We start from the raw sequence: 17946 nt of genomic DNA, 5'->3' as shown, positions 1-17946 counted from the left end.
TGTCATGGAAGGTTTGGGAATCGCTTCCTTTTAGGAGGTTGTAGAATTTAGCAGCTCTTTTCTGGATCTCTCTCTCTCTCTCTCTCTCTCTCTCTTAATTTTATGGGGAAGCGATCAATATTTAACTGATTTCCTCCCACCCCTAGGCCTCCCAGGTGTAAGGACAGTTCCAGTGAGAGGGGCGAGGGAGGGGAGGGATGAGGCACGGCAGTTAGACAGACTAGTAATGGAGGGGAAGGTAGATTAGGCCCCTGCCAAGTCAGCACTTTCCCAGCAACACTCTAAAACCACACCTAACCGCTTAATGGTGAACACTGTGATTTTAAACCTGCTCTAATACCCATTAAAGAGCTTAAGCTGCGCACAGGGAGCAGTTCCACTGAAATGGACCCGTCTTCCTTTGAAATGGAGCGGCAGACTTCAGTTAAAGACTTTACATGGGCATAATGCTTCCTGCTTCCTGGAAGCCCATGACTGTGACGAGAGAGGAGACTCAATCTGAGATGATTGTTGGATGTGTTCAGTTGGGTTCTGTTGTGCTGTCAAAGCAGGATTGTGTGTCAGGGGGGGAAAAATTTGATGTGCTGGAGCACAATGCGGGATGTTTTCTGCAGTGCATATTGGGATGCGACAAGCAGGTATGACAGCATTGTTTCCTAATAGAGACAGTGACAGCGACAGAGACACGGCTCTGTGGGGAGAGAAACAAACAGGTTTGCCTGTGTTCAGTGACGGTGTCAGAACTGTGTTGTGTGCTGGAGCTGGGGTCTGCTCTCACAGCTAGCTGACAGAGACAGCGCTACAGAATTGTCAGTTCCATGTGGCCAGCCAGACAGTTAGAGTAGGCGATAGCTACAGTACCTATACACCTACTTGAATGGCTTGGCAAGAATGGCCTCAATGTTCTCAAGGTTTTCCAAGAACACCGTAATACAAACATCGATTCTTGAAACACTCACGAATACTCCACCAGACATACAGTACATCACAAACACACATTTACTATACCTCATTTCCACTTTCCTCATCTCTAGATGGTCATCAGTTTCACTCTAAGGAACTCATTGTTACATTTCCAGGAAAACAATGTTGTATGGAGGCACAACAGGTCTGGTAAACAATGGTAGACATATTATTTGTCTGCTTACTATTTTACAAGAATATTGCAGTTCGATTTGAAAACCTTGGTTTCTAGTCAGGTTAAAAAGCGCAAATAGAATAGCCTCTTGAGTGGCTCAGCAGTCTAAGGCACAGCATCGCAGTGCTGAGGCATCACTAAAGCCTGGGGTTTGATCCCAGGCTGTGTCACAGCCGGCTGTGACTGGGAGTCCCATAAGGCGGCGCACAATTGGCCCAGCGTTGTCCAGGTTAGGGGAACTTTTGGCCGTGAGGACTTTCCTTGGCTCATCGTGCTCTAGTGACTCCTTGTGACGGGTCGGGCGCCTGCAAAGCTGACTTCAGTCATAAGTTGAACAGCGTTTCCTCTGACACATTGGTTTGGCTGGCTTCCAGGTTAAGCAAGCAGGTGTTAAGAAGCAGCGTGGCTTCGCGGGTAATGTTTTGGAGGACGCATGACTCGACCTTCGCCTATCCCAAGCCTTTTGGGGAGTAGCAGCAATGAGACAAGATTGTAACTACCAATTGGATATGATGAAATTGGGGAGAAAAGGGGGGTAAAATTGCCAAAAAAAGGGCAAATAGGTTTTTTCCTTTGCTGTCATTCTTACATTCTTTTGCAGTTTCCCCCTTGATTTTAACACTGTTTATTAGGCTAAGTGAATTTGGCTGTGTCATGGTTCCACCAGTCACCAGAGGACAGCAGAGACCGTCCTAGAGACATTAACAACACTCAGGTGTGTCCTATTTACCCGTTACGATTTCCCTGTTAAAATAGGTGTGTTTTTCTGTTGTCCTTTGCAGAAGCTTGAATTGTTTACCGTGTGCGGTCGTTTCCTGAGTGCGGTTTGGAGACTTGGTGTTCGTTGTTTTTCAAGTCTACCGTGATCCTGCGGCTACCGATTCTAAGTATCCTTAGCCACTGATTCCTCGTCTGGTCTCTTCTCTGCACCTGGGTCCAACCTCACCAAGTCACAGGCAGGAAACAGATGCAGCCAGTACTAGTAGTGTGATGCAACCAAAAGAGTGAGAAAAAACATCTTAAGCATAATAATCATCCACACCAAAAAAACTAACTGAATAATTTGAACAAGCTTGATTTGAATATGTGCACTTAAAATGTAGCTGGGTAAACATTGGTATACAGTGTCCATCTCAGATTGGCTTACTGGCATTCAATGAAATCCAATGGATTGATCATTTTAACTCAGCTCCTGTCCTGTTAAAGAGCAACTGAACACACCGATTCTGCATGTGTTTCTCTGTTGCTCATTAAGAAAAATGTGATTTCCGTCTTGGGGTGAGGTTGGATGTGACAGTTGCTGATGTTTGTCCCCCATGAGACACCATAGGAACAAAGCCCATATCATTTCCTCAAAATAGTCACAATGAAAACTTCAAAATCTGTAATTCATTTAGACATTTAGACATTTTTGCATTGGAGGTTTTAGTCGTGCAATTTTTTCATAATTAAAAAATAAGTGCGCAACGTGTTTTGTTATGTAAACAAAGTCCGATCCGCTGCCTGCTGGGCAGAGCTGAGTTTCCCAAAAGCATCGTAACACTAAGATCATCTTTCATCCATTCCAATGGAATTAAGATGCTCTTAGTGCTATGATGCTTTTGGGAAACCCAGCTCTGGTCTGTCTCACCGTCTGTGTGTTATGCTGTAATATTGGATAGAGTGCAATCACCACAGCAGTGTATCCATCTGTATTAGTGAGTATTGTTGAAATCAAAACCCAACCCTCAAGTATTTCATGATGAACTCACTTACAAAACTCTGTTTTGGATGAGACTGACTTTATGACCAAAATTATCATATTTACACTTTGTAGTCAATTTTGACACTAGAATAAATGTTTCTGACTTATATAGATGCCGCATTGGGCATTTTCTACCAGAGAAGTTCTTTATTGCCTTCTGTTGCGCTTTAAAATACAGGAAGCACCCCTCCCAGTTAAAACTGTTTCTCCATGTTTGAGTGAGCATGGAGCGGCCTGAACACAAGCTGCTGTCTGCTGTCCTTGCCCATTTCCCCAGTGCCGTAAAGGGGATGAAGCTGCATTTGGTAATGTCTGTGCTGTGTGTTTGACGAGGTGTCTGACACAGCATCAAGCCTCCACCATGTCCCTGCCAGCGGCTCCAAGTACTCCCAGTTTCACCCCCCCACCCTCCCTGGCTCTGTGGCCCTGCCTGCTGAAATATGTTTTTTAATAAAGAGTCTGGACGGTAAACGGCCACTCCGCCAGCGATAAAAATGAAGGATCTGAGGCTCTTGGCTGAGGAGAGTCTGGAGGAAATAGGAAGGAAATGACACAGTGCTCTCACCGAGCAGGCTGGCGGCTGGCACAGCACAGGAGATTCTCTACGTGAGGGAACTAGGCACAGCTGGACTACATAGAGGCCCTATGTGTGTGTGTGTGTGTGTGTCAACTCACTTCTCGCTCTAACATTAGGTTTTGTTTTCATTATTCTAAAAAGCCATTTGAATTTCATTTGAGTTGAGGACGCAGCAGGCTACATAGCGGCCTGGTGGGGAAGGACATGGAACTGATTTGCATTCAGAGCATGTGATCTCATCTACCACAGTCCGCATAGACAGGAGGGAGGGAGTGGGGATACACATCAAATCAAATTGTATTTGTCACATGCGCTGAATACAACAGGTGTAGACCTTACCGTGAAGTGCTTACTTACAAGCCCTCAAACAACAATGCAGTTCAAGAAATAGAGTTAAGAAAATATTTACTAAATAAACTTAAGTAAACAAATCTAATCAAATCAAAAAGTAACACAATATATTTACATAACAAAATTGAGGCAATATACAGGTACAGAGAGAGGGAAGGAGGGAGGAGCTTAGAGGCAGAGAGCAGAGGGGGTTCTGCCTGAGTATTTCCTCTTGTGGTATTAATCTTAACATTGGGCAGAAATGTGTCATGTGTAGTTTCCTCTGTGCTCTGTGAGTGTTGGGTCATTCTAAGGCCTCAGATACAGGTAGCAGATGGGGGTACATTAGAGGGCCATGGGCCTCGGGCACTTGGGCATGTGGGATATGGCACTTGGGCATGTGGGATATGGCACTTGGGCATGTGGGATATGGAACTGCGATATGTGGAAACTGTAATAATCCATATACCGGAGGCAAGTTAAAACATGTCAATACTGCGTGAACATGGAAAATTCATGTTTTGATATTCAAGAACACTCAATTCTTTCTCTCACACACAAATAAGCAAACAGGAAGTAACACACAGGGACAGCAACAGGCTTGTGTGAGCAGTGACCCTAACAATAAGTGACAGACTTTGACAAGAACACAAGCCACATGTAAAAAACACTCTCTCACAGACAGGCACTCCTGTAGCCTTGGGAATAACCAAATCACACACACTCAGTTTTCCTCCCAAGCAGGATACACCACCTCAACGTGACATAATGGTATACAGCAATCTCTCCCCCTCCACTCCACTACTTAGAGAGTACTTAGACAAGATGTACAACTTAACTCACACGGCCCTGTTTATATACTGTTCAGTGTTCAAGGTGCTGCCTCACTTAACAAAATGATTAAACGCAATTAACCAACAGGATGGAACATTTCCGATGGCCAGGACGAGACAGATTCCAGCAGTGTTTCTGGTGCCCCTCGTTTTCCATGCCAGCCCAAAGACGCTCGCTTTCAAAGGCATCCCCCCTTTTGTGTAAATGGAATTAGATAAACCTTTAGTTTCTGGGCTAATTAACCATGGTGTTGCTGTGCGCTATGAAAGAGCTAGCTACAGTACTGTACTCAAAGACCTCTCATTTCCCCCGCAGAACAATCCTGATCCAATTTTCACCAGATCAAGGGCTGCTGGGATAGCAAAAATAAAATAATTTGTTTGAGGTTTGTTCTTGCATCAAAGACAATTCACACGATGGTTCTTCTGTAGTGTCATATTCTATTTATTTATTTATTTGTTTATTATGTTCATATCAGTCCACTCCTCCAACACCCCACACATCACCATCCCAATCTGCATTTACATTATACTCTAGAGCTCCAAATGACTACAGAGCAGTCACTATCTTTTTGTTTGGCTGTTGAACATATTGATCGGATCAAAACGGAAATTAATTTGTAATGCTGCCAAGACATGGCCTGGTGGACGGTGATGTCACATCCTTCGCAGTGTATTGCTGCTGAGGAGGGATTGCAACGCTGTAATTCTCTGTTATAAACACCTCATACAGAGTGAAATATGCATGTTGGCTAAATGTAGAATGTAGCATTTAAAAAAAACATTTTAGTCATTTAGCAGACGCTCTTATCCAGAGCGACTTACAGGAGCAATTAAGGTTAATAAGTGCTTTGCCCAAGGACACATCAACAGATTTTTCACCTAGTCGGCTCAGGGATTCGAACCAGTGACCTTCCGGTGACCTCTTAACCACTAGACTACCAGCCTATTGCTTCTTCTACACTGTGTGAGCTGGGATTTGATATATCACGGGGTGAAGCAAAGCCCAATAAACAGTGCATTCAGAAAGTATTCAGACCCCTTCACTTTTTCCACATTTTGTTACATTACAGCCTTATTCTAAAAAGGGATAAAATAGTTTTATCCCCCTCACTAATCTACACACAATACCACATAATGACGAAGCAAAAACAGGTTTTTATAAATGTTTGCACATTTATAAAAAATAAAACGGAAATATCACATTTACATGAGTATTAAGACCCTTTACTCAGTACTATGTTGAAGCAACTTTGGCAGCGATTACAGCCATGAGTCTTCTTGGGTATGACGCTACAAGCTTGGCACACCTGTATTTGGGGAGTTTCTCCCATTATTCTCTGCAGATCCTCTAAAACACTGTCAGGTTGGAATGGGAGCGTCGCTGCACAGCTATTTTCAGATCTCTCCAGAGATGTTTGATCGTGTTCAAATCTGGACTCTGGCTGGGCCACTCAAGGACATTCAGAAACTTGTCCTGAAGCCACTCCTGCACGGTGAGGTAAATTCCTTAAGTAAAAATACTTTAAAGTACTACTTAAGTAGTTTTTGGGGTATCTGTACTTTACTCTTTATATTTTTGACAACGTTTACTTTTACTTCACTACATTCCTAAAGAAAATAATGTACTTTTTACTCCATACATTTTCCCTGACACCCAAAAGTACTCGTTACGTTTTAAATGCTTAGCAGGACATAAAATGGTCCAATTCACACACATATCAAGAGAACATCCCTGGTCATCCCTTATGCCTCTGATCTAGCAGACTCACTAAACAGAAATGCTTTGTTTGTAAATGATGTCTGAGTGTTGGTGTGCCCCTGGCTATCCGTAAATTTAAAAAACAAGAAAATTGTGCTGTCTGGTTTGCTTAATATAAGGAATTTTTTATTATTTGTACTTTTACTTTTGGTACTTAAGTATATTTAAAACCAAATACTTTTAGACTTTTACTCAAGTAGTATTTTACTGGGTGACTTTCACTTTTACTTGAATCATTTTCTATGAATTAAGGTATATTTACTTTTACTCATGTATGACAGTTGGGTACTTTTTACACCACTGCTTCTACGTTGTCTTGGCTTTGTGCCTAGGGTCATTGTCCTGTTGGAAAGGGAACCTTCGCCCCCATCTGAGTTCCTGAGCGCTCTGGAGCAGGTTTTCATCAAGTATCTCTCTGTACTTTGCTCTGATCATCTATCCCTCAATCCTGACTATTCTCCCAGTCCCTGCTGCTGAAAAACATTCCCACAGAAGGACGCTGCCACCACCATGCTTCATCGTAGGGATGGTGCCAGGTTTCCTCCAGACTTGGCATTCAGGCCAATCTTGGTTTCATTAGACCAGAGAATCTTGTTTCTCATGGTCTGAGAGTCCTTTAGGTGCCTTTGGTAAACTTCAAGCGGGCTGTCATGTGCCTTTTACTGAGGAGTGGTTTCCGTCTGGTCACTCTACCATAAAGCCCTGATTGGTGGAGTGCTGCAGAGTTGGTTGTCCTTCTGGAAAGGTTCTACCATTTCCACAGAGGAACTCTGGAGCTCTGTCAGAATGACCATCAGGTTCTTCTCAGTTTGGCTGGGCGGCCAGTTCTAGGAAGAGTCTTGATGGTTCCAAGCTTCTTCCATTTAAGAATGATGGAGAACACTGTGTTCTTGGGGACATTCAATGCTGCAGAAATGTTTTGGTAGCCTTCCCCCGCAGATCTGTGCCTCGACACAATCCTGTCTCGGAGCTCTACGGACAATTCCTTCAACCTTATGGCTTGGTTTTTGCTCTGAAATGCACTGTCAACTGTGGGACCTTATATAGACAGGTGTGTGCCTTTACAAATCATGTCCAATCAATTGAATTTACCACAGGTGAACTCCAATTCAAGTTGTAGAAACATCTCAAGGATGATCAGTGGAAACAGGAGGCCCCTGAGCTCAATTTCAAGTCTCATAGGAAAGGGTCTGAATGTAATGTTTTATAAATTTGCAAACATTTCTAACAACCTGTTTTCGCTTTGTCATTATGGGGTATTGTGTATATATTGATGAGGAAAATGTTTTATTTAATCCATTTTAGAATAAGGCTGCAACGGAACAAAATGTGGAAAAAGTCAAGTGGTCTGAACACTTTCCGAATGCACCGTATTACTGCCATAACACAATAGACTGAAAATGAATTTAGCTGGTTCTATAAAAAGGTCTATAGTGTGAGGTCAGTGTAACAGAACTCCATAGCCATACAATAGTCCAGGGGATCAACATATCTATGGTAATTCCATGTGAAGTAAGGTTTTGTGAGTCAGTAAGGTTTTGTGAGTCAGTAATGTGTGTGTGTGTGTGTGTCTTATGTTCAAAACCCCCTCCATTAGCTACACTGAATAAAGAACATATATATAAAAAAAAAATGTATCCTCCTCTCTCCAAATGGGTTGACTTGGTCCTGATTCCAGAGAATATTGAAGTAACACTGTTATGTTCCATTATGCCTTCAATGAGTAAAAAATAAATTAATGTTAGGATCAAATACAGAATGTAGCTAAATACTCGTTCTCTCTCCTTAAAGCCACAATCCAGAGTCAGTTGTTCAACCCAACAGCAGCCTCAACACTGGTTTAGGTTATGATAGGGTAAGGCCTAATCTTACTCCATTTGCACACACTGTACATAGATTTTTCTATTGTGTTATTGACTGTACGATTGTTTATCCCATGTGTAACTCTGTGTTGTTGTTTTTGTCGCACTGCTTTGCTTTATCTTGGCCAGGTCGCAGTTGTAAATGAGAACTTGTTGTCAACTGGCCTACCTGGTTCAATAAAGGTGAAATAAAACAAAATGTAAAAGGCAGTTGTATATCATTAATTGAAGAAAGAAAAACGTTGAACAGCAGGACATCTTACCGATTGTGCCTTTAAGTTACTAGGTCAATCTTCAGCAGTAAAGTTCTGTCACATAGCATGTAACCAGAGCTTAGCAGACACCTGTCAGAACGCTGCTCAATGCAGATGGAAACGGGCAGATCTGCTGAGGCAAGCACTTTTATTGAAATGATTGGTTCAAGGCACTCCATTGCAGCAATGCTTTGGGTCCACCAATTATGACACACTACAGAGGTGTAACCACCATGACAACTCAGGAGATGACATATCATCTGGAACATATGAAAAGTCTCTCAACCTGATCCTAGGTTCACTGTTACTGCTTACTGAGCTGAGCACGTTAACGTTTCATACCTACAGTATTACCTTCAGGAAAGGAATTTCATTTTTGAGTGTGTGTGTTTGTGTGTGTGTGTTGGTGAGATGGTCTTGAAAATAATTCAATATGAGTGATATAAATGGCTTATTAAATGGGTTAACTCCAAAAATGGACTGGCAACCCTGCCTGAAATCTGATTATAGCCTATGCTCAGCTTCAGTGAGATTCAGTTCACAAAGGATTCCAGGAGCACAACTGAAATTCTCAGAACTGAATGCACTTAACATGCAAGCCCACCGGGCAGCCTAAGATGGAGATACAAATCCCATACACAGTATGTAAATGCTAAACATAGAAGTCTCACAAGTATGTGCAAAATATATTTGAACAGGCGTGTGCTAATATTGTTTTCCGAGCCCACAATGGAGAAACAAACACAGCTCAGAGTCGGACAATAAAGATTCTCTGGTGTATATTGTTTCATTGGAGGGACTGTGGCATAGATTTATTGTTGTCCGTCGCCAAGACTGAACGTTTCTTTTGTGTTTCTACGTTCTGTAGTCCATTTTGTTATTGAAATGTCTCAACAATCCTCAAGCTACGTGTAAATATACTTATTCAACAAAATGTGGACATAGCAGTGAACTGTGGTGTCTTTCATAGAGGAGCTGGAGTAGCATTGCTAACAAACACTGTCCTTTTTGACCTAGAGTACACTTGAAACAAAGCATGAAGCCTCACTATAGACTGCAGCTAATGAGTAGAAGTTATTGGGATAAAAGCATCCTTTGCTCTGACAGTACCACAGCACGGTATGTAAATCAACACTCTGCCTGAACAAAAGACTGAGCAGTGATCGAGACTGACATAAGTGTAAGTGCTTCTATTCTTTGGTAATCTCATGGGTGTTTATTGGCACAGGTCAAGAGCCTTTGCGTCTCTGATAACAATCTCCTGACTTAATGATCCAAATGATACCACTCTATAAAGATGCTTCAATAGCATTCCGTCTTGTTGGGACCAAATACCAGTTGCACTGTGGCATAAAACAGTTGAGGAGGATGAAAAACAAACTGCCTTATTTTACACACTACTGTCTTACTCTTGGGTGAGATCAAATAAAATGTTATTTGTCACATGTGCCGAATACAACGGGTGTAGACTTTACCATGAAATGCTTGCTTACAAGCTCTTCCCAACGATGCAGAGTTAAAAAATAATAATACAAAAATAAAAATAGTAACGAGGAATAAAATACACAAGAATGGAGCTATATACAGGCAGTAGTAGTACCAGATCAATGTGTAGCTATATACAGGCAGTAGCAGTACCAGATTAATGTGGAGCTATATACAGGCAGTAGTAGTACCAGATCAATGTGTAGCTATATACAGGCAGTAGCAGTACCAGATTAATGTGGAGCTATATACAGGCAGTAGCAGTACCAGATTAATGTGGAGCTATATACAGGCAGTAGTAGTACCAGATCAATGTGTAGCTATATACAGGCAGTAGCAGTACCAGATCAATGTGGAGCTATATACAGGCAGTAGCAGTACCAGATTAATGTGGAGCTATATACAGGCAGTAGTAGTACCAGATCAATGTATAGCTATATACAGGCAGTAGCAGTACCAGATCAATGTGGAGCTATATACAGGAAGTACCAGTACCAGATTAATGTGGAGCTATATACATGCAGTAGTAGTACCAGATCAATGTGGAGCTATATACAGGCAGTAGCAGTACCAGATTAATGTGGAGCTATATACAAGCAGTAGCAGTACCAGATTAATGTGGAGCTATATACAGGAAGTACCAGTACCAGATTAATGTGGAGCTATATACAGGAAGTACCAGTACCAGATCAATGTGGAGCTATATACAGGCAGTAGCAGTACCAGATTAATGTGGAGCTATATACAGGAAGTAACAGTACCAGATTAATGTGGAGCTATATACAGGAAGTACCAGTACCAGATCAATGTGGAGCTATATACAGGCAGTAGCAGTACCAGATGAATGTGGAGCTATATACAGGAAGTACCAGTACCAGATCAATGTGGAGCTATATACAGGCAGTAGCAGTACCAGATCAATGTGCAGGGGTACGAGGTATTTGAGGTAGATATGTACATAAAGGCAGGGTAAAGACGAGGCATTTGAGGTAGATATGTACATAAAGGCAGGGTAAAGACGAGGCATTTGAGGTAGATATGTACATAAAGGCAGGGTAAAGACGAGGCATTTGAGGTAGATATGTACATAAAGGCAGGGTAAAGTGACGAGGCATCAAGATAGATCATAATAGGAGATGGCCAAGAAGGACATGCTTCTCAAACTGAGACGAAACACAAGATTATTAGCGATACCTCAGAGGTGTGCATGTGGTAATTTAACCCAAGCCTTAAATAAACCTACTTCATACCTTACCTTACTTCACATCCTGTCCTATCTGACACACACTGAGGAGACATCTTAATCCCCAGAGCCTCCAGCAGTAGCACCACTAGACTGTAACAGTTAGCCCCAGCCTCATCCTGCCTGCCTGACTTGAAGTGTAATCTGGCCTGAGAGATGGAACAGGAGCTGGACTCACCATCCTCAGTCGGCACATAGACATTGAGGTACAGACAGTCCTCACTCTGGTTCTGAACGTAGCCTGCTGCAGCGTCCAGGTTGTCAGTGAACCACACCGGCAGCATTATTTCAGGCAGCACCCCGTGTACATTCTGCGGGCACACGGGGGCAAACTGGGTGGCGTTGCGGATCTCCTGCCAGGAGCCTGGCGCCTCTGGGGGCTGGAAGCGGCGCTCGCCGATGGGCGGGGTGGCATAGGGCACGCCCAGGTACTGCTCCACGGGTCCCAGGATCTCGTTGTTGAGTTCCTTCCTGACGCCGCGCAGCTTGCCGTAGCCCATGGTGACCATGGGGTGTTTCCCGCTGAGGTCGGCCCGCTGGCAGGAGGACAGGGCCAGGCGGAGGGCCAGGCCCAGGAGCCACACCAGACATGGGTCAGACATCCTGCGGGGGCTGGAGCTCCGCGTCCCACCGGGCCCCGGACGTCTGGGGCCACTCTCTGGGAAGAAGGACATGTCCTCCGGTCTTCTGCCCAGCAAACTAAATATGACTAGGAGTTCACTCGTGGGCAGCAAAGAGTAAAGAAAGGACCTCCAAATACCCTGAAATTAGTAGGTTATTGGAGATACTGGGAGAAAGAAGGTATTGGGAGGGGTGGGGGGTTTGGTCAAAATCAGAGGTGTAGAGTGTGTTTTCCTAGCATAGTGTGAGAGGCGAGAGTGCAGGTGTAGAGAGGGGGAGGGACGGGAGGCATCCTCAGCTAGACTGTCTGCTCTGGTCCATCCTCCTGAGAGCTCCTGATACGCCAGCTGCAGACTGACAGCTTCCACAGCCAACACGCCACACCTGGGTACACACAAAGGTCAGAGGTCATAGTAAGTTAGTGGGTCTGTGTTTGGAAAGAGAAAGACACAACATTGACAGTAGCTGTTTTAAGTATGTTTTAAAATGAACTTTCGTCTGAAACTCGTCAGTCTATTCTTGTTCTGAGAAATGAAGGCTATTCCATGTGAGAAATTGCCAAGAAACTGAAGATGTCATACAACACTGTGTACTACTCACTTCACAGAACAGCACAAACTGGCTCTAACAAGAATAGAAAGAGAAGTGGGAGACCCCGGTGCACAACTGAGCAAGAGGACAAGTACATTAGAGTGTCTAGTTTGAGAAACAGACACATCACAAGTCCTCAACTGGCAGCTTCATTAAATAGTACCCGCAAAACACCAGTCTCAACATCAACAGTGAAGAGGCAACTACAGGATGCTGGCCTTCTAGGCAGAGTTCCTCTGTCCAGTGTCTGTGTTCTTTTGCCCATCTTAATATTTTATTTTTATTGGCCAGTCTGAGATATGGCTTTTTCTTTGCAGCTCTGCCTAGTAGAGACTGGTGTTTTGTGGGTACTATTTAATGAAGCTGCCAGTTGAGGCGTCTGTTTCTCAAACTAGACAAACTAATGTACTTGTCCTCTTGCTCAAGCCTCCCACTCCTCTTTCTATTCTGGTTAGAGCCAGTTTGCGCTGTTCTGTGAAGGCAGTAGTACACAGCCTGGTACGAGATCTTCAGTTTCTTGGCAATTCCTCGTATGAAATAGCCTTCATTTCTCAGAACAAGAATAGACTGATGAGTTTCAGAAGAAAGTTCTTTGTTTCTTGCCATTTTGAGCCTTTGATCGAACCCACAAATGTTGATGCTCCAGATACTTAACTAGTCTAAAGAAGGCCAGTTTTATTGCTTCTTTAATCAGACAACAGCTTTCATCTGTGCTAATATAATTGGAAGAGGGTTTTCTAATGATCAATTAGCCTTTTAAAATGATAAACTTGAATTAGCTAACACAATGTGTCATTGGAACACAGGAGTGATGGTTGCTGATATGGACCTCTGTACGTCTACGTAGATATTCCATAAAAAAATCAGCTGTTTCCAGCTACAATAGTCATTTACAACATTAACAATGTCTACACTGTATTTCTGATCAATTTGATGTTATTTTAACGGAGAAAAAAAAAAGTGCTTTTCTTTTAAAAACAAGGACATTTCTAAATGACCCCAAACCTTTGAACGGTAGTGTACATAATGTCCTTGAGCTGCCACAACCACCTGATCAACAGACATGATCCCATTCACATATTTGAACTTAAGTCAGTTAAGAACAAATTCTTATTTACAATGACAGCCTACCCCGGCCAAACCTGGACAATTGTACGGCGCCCTATGGGACTCCCAATCACAGCCGGATGTGACGGAGCCTGGATTTGAACCAGGGACTGCAGTGACACCTCTTAACACTGAGATGCAGTGCCTTAGAATGCCGCGCCACTCTGGAGCCCACATGTACACGTCCATGCTACGGCACTTTGAAGTAATCAACTTGACTCAGAGAACACGACAGCAATAAAAGCCTGTTGACACATCAATCAAAATAAATAAAATAGCGTGACACCGCTCGCTCTCCCCCTTTGGTGAATCTGTTGGCTTCCCCCTCACGGCTCTGTTTAGTTGGTTCCTGTCTTCTCATGGTTAAACTCGAATGGGCGATGCTAATCTGGCCCTGGCTTTGGGAGATGGAGCAGTTTAGAAGTGATGAAGGCTTTATGTGGCTGGCGCTCACTGTCTGCAGAATACCCACCACCCCACCTCCACACCACCCCACCTTCACACAGCCACCTCCAAACAGCCCCCCAACCCGACCTCCAATCACCCCCCCCACCTCCAGACAGCCACCCCACCCCACCTCCACCCAGCCCTCCGACCCGACCTCACCTGCACACAGCCCCCGACCCAACCTCACCTCCAGACAGCCCCCCACCCCACCTCCAGACAGCCCCCCACCTCACCTCCAGACAGCCCCCCACCCCACCTCCAGACAGCCCCCCCACCCCACCTCCAGACAGCCCCCCACCTCACCTCCAAACAGCCCCCCAACCCGACCTCCAATCAGCCCCCCCACCTCCACACAGCACCCCCACTGCACCTCCAGACAGCCCCTCTCCACCCCACCTCCAGACAGCCCCACCCCACCCCACCTCCACACAGCCCTCCGACCCGACCTCACCTCCAGACAGCCACCCCACCCCACCTCCAGACAGCCCCCCACCCCACCCCACCTCCAGACAGCCCCCCACCTCACCTCCAATCAGCCCCCCACCTTCACACAGCACCCCCACTGCACCTCCGGACAGCCCCCCCACCCCACCTCCACACAGCCCCCGACCCGACCTCACCTCCAGACTGCCACCCCACCCCACCTCCACACAGCCCCCGACCCGACCCCACCTCCACACAGCCCCCGACCCGACCTCACCTCCAGACAGCCCCCCACCCCACCTCCAGACAGCCCCCCTCCCCACCCCCACACAGCCCCCGACCCGACCTCACCTCCAGACAGCCCCCCCACCCCAACTCCACACAGCCCCGACCCGACCCCACCTCCAGACAGCCCCCCACCCCACCTCCAGACAGCCCCCGACCCGACCTCACCTCCAGACAGCCCCCGACCCGACCTCACCTCCAGACAGCCCCCCACCCCACCTCCACACAGCCCCCCACCCCACCTCCAGACAGCCCCCGACCCGACCTCACCTCCACACAGCCCCCGACCCGACCCCACCTCCACACAGCCCCCGACCCGACCCCACCTCCACAAAGCCCCCGACCCGACCCCACCTCCACACAGCCCCGACCCGACCCCACCTCCACACAGCCCCCGACCCGACCCCACCTCCACACAGCCCCCGACCCCACCTCCACACAGCCCCGACCCCACCTCCACACAGCCCCGACCTCACCTCGACAGCCCCCCACCCCACCCCACCTCCAGACAGACCCCCCACCCCACCCCACCTCCAGACAGACCCCCCACCCCACCCCACCTCCAGACAGCCCCCCACCCCACCTCACCTCCAAACAGCCCCCCACCCCACCCCACCTCCAGACAGCCCCCCCACCCAACCTCCAGACAGCCCCCCCACCCCACCTGACTTCCAGACAGCCCCCCCACCCCACCCCACCTCCAGACAGCCCCCCACCCCACCTCACCTCCAGACAGCCCCCCACCCCACCTCACTTCCAGACAGCCCCCTCCACCCCACCCCACCCCACCTCCAGAGAGCCCCCTCCACCCCACCCCACCTCCAGACAGCCGCCCCACCCCGCCTCCACACTGTATCAGTCTGAGGAAAGGGAGAAAGGAGCCAGTAAAGACAACTCCATTTATTACCAAGCATCTGACTCCCATTTTAAGACAGGCACCGTCTGTAACGGTGTCTCACCGTAAATTACACAGCTATACTGTGTGGATGTAAATGACTATACTGTAGCCTACAAATTCAACTGAGTTGGGGATATAGTATGTGTATTCCTTACAAAAAGGAGACAAATATATTAAACAATTAAATGGAAAAATCAGCACAATACTGTGAAATTGTACATTCGATTCCAAGAGATAAATGGACAAAGTGAGATATATGACACGCTGAATCTGTTGTTAAAAGATAAAATATAGTGTGGGTCGTAATGGAGTGAGAATGTGTGATTTGAAAAGACGTTCTTAGGTTTGTATCTCAGGCTGCCAAGTGGAGAGGCAGAGGAAGAAGTCAGGTGCCAACCTAGTAAGTTTCAAGTTTAATGTCACATGCACAAGTACAGTGAAATAACTTTCTTGCTAGCTCCATCCCCAACAATGCAGTAATCAATAACAATGTTATACTAAAAATAACATAAGGTAGAATAAAAAAACATAAGAAATAAAAATAAGAAATAAGAAGAACAGGATAAAGTAAGTAAGCATACTATATACAGGGTCAGTCAGTTCCAGTACCATATTTACCATGTGCAGGATACTGGAGTAATAGAGGTAGATACAGTACATGGCCAAAATGATGTGGACATCCCTTTAAATTACTGGATTCGGATATTTCAGCCACACCTGTTGCTGACAGGTGTATAAAATCGAGCACACAGCCATGCAATCTCCAAATACAAATATTGGTAGTAGAATGGCCCGTGCTGAAGAGCTCAGTGACTTTTAATGTGGCACCGTCATAGGATGCCACCTTTCCAACAAGTCAGTTCATCAAATTTCTGCCCTGCTAGAGCTGCCCCTGTCAACTGTACAGTAAGTGCTGTTATTGCGAAGTGGAAACATCTAGGAGCAACAACAAGCTCACAGAATGGGACCGTCGAGTGCTGAAGTGCATAGTGTGTCAAAAATCATCTGTCCTCGGTTGCAACACTCACTACTGAGTTCCACACTGCCTCTGGAAGCAACATCAGGACAAGAACTGTTCATCTGGAGCTTCATGAAATGGGTGTCCATGGCCGAGCAGCCGCACACAAGCCTAAGATAACCATGCACAATGCCAACAGTCGGCTGGAGTGGTGTAAAGCTTGCCGCCATTGCAATCTAGAGCAGTGGAAATGCGTTTTCTGGAGTGCTGAATCACGCTTCACCATCTGGCAGTCCGACGGATGAATCTGGGTTTGGCGGATGCCAGGAGAACGATACTTGCCTCAATGCATAGTGCCAACTGTAAAGTTTGGTGGAGGATGAATAATGGTCTGGGGCTGTTTTTCATGGTTCGGGCTAAGCCCCTTAGTTCCAGGGAAGGGAAATCTTAACTCTACAGCATAAAATGACATTCTAGATGATTCTGTGCTTCCAACTTTGTGGCAACAGTTTGGGGGATGGCCCTTTCCTGTTTCAGCATTACAATGACTCCGTGCACAAAGCGAGGTCCATACAGAAATGGTTTGTTGATATCGGTATGGAAGAACTTGACTGGCCTGCACAGAGCCCTGACCTCAAGCCCATCGAACACCTTTGGGATGAATTGGAACGCCGACTGCGAGTCAGGTCTAGACGCCCAACATCAATGCCCGATCTCAGTAATGCTCTTGCGACTGAATGGAAGCAAGTCCACACAGCAAGGTTCCAACATCTAGTGGAAAGCCTTCCCAGAAGAGTGGAGGTTGTTATAGCAGCAAAGGGGGAACAACTCCATATTCATGATTTTGGAATGAGATGTTCGACGAGCAGTTGTCCACATACTTTTGGCTATAAAGTGTATGTATAGGGTAAGGTGACTAGGTATCAGGTTATGCAATAAACAGAGTAGCAGCGGCGTACATGATGATTGTATGTGAGTGGGTGTGTCGAGTCAGTATAACTGTATGTGGATATTATGTGTGTGTTCGCAAATGATGGAGTGAGTGTTTGTGTGTGTGCTGGAGTGTCAGTGTGTGTGAGTGTGTAGGGCCCTGTGAGTGTGCATAGAAATAAAATAAAATACAAGGGTCAACTCATATAGTGTGTGTAGCCATTTTGTTAGCCATTTTGTTAGCCAGCTATTGCAGTTGTATGGCTTGGGAATAGAAGCTGTTTAGGAGCCTGTTGGCGTCAGACTTGAAGCACCGGTACCGCTTGCAGTGCCGATCAGAGAGAACAGTCCATGGCTTGGGTGGCTGGAATCTTTAACAATTTTCCGGGTCTTCCTTTCACCCCGCCTGATATAGAGTTCCTGGATGGCAGTTGGCTAGGCACCAGTGATGTACTAGG

At 45.8% G+C, this 17946-nt stretch overlaps 1 protein-coding gene across 2 annotated transcripts in view; it reads right to left on the bottom strand.

Annotated features, from left to right (window-relative positions):
- LOC106563375 (neuroligin-2) overlaps positions 1-17946 on the bottom strand; it is a 91556-nt gene that overhangs the window by 58001 nt on the left and 15609 nt on the right. For both annotated transcript variants that reach the window (XM_014128878.2, XM_014128877.2), the window contains one exon: positions 11407-12233. In XM_014128878.2, the coding sequence (XP_013984353.1) occupies positions 11407-11902 (496 nt within the window). In that variant the 5' untranslated portion in view covers positions 11903-12233. The remainder of the gene's footprint in view (positions 1-11406; positions 12234-17946) is intronic.

Source organism: Salmo salar, chromosome ssa11 (assembly GCF_905237065.1).
Source record: "Salmo salar chromosome ssa11, Ssal_v3.1, whole genome shotgun sequence".
Classification (NCBI taxonomy): Eukaryota; Metazoa; Chordata; class Actinopteri; order Salmoniformes; family Salmonidae; genus Salmo; species Salmo salar.
The sequence above is the reverse complement of the archived record's forward strand: the minus strand, read 5'-3'. Positions and strand labels throughout refer to the sequence as shown.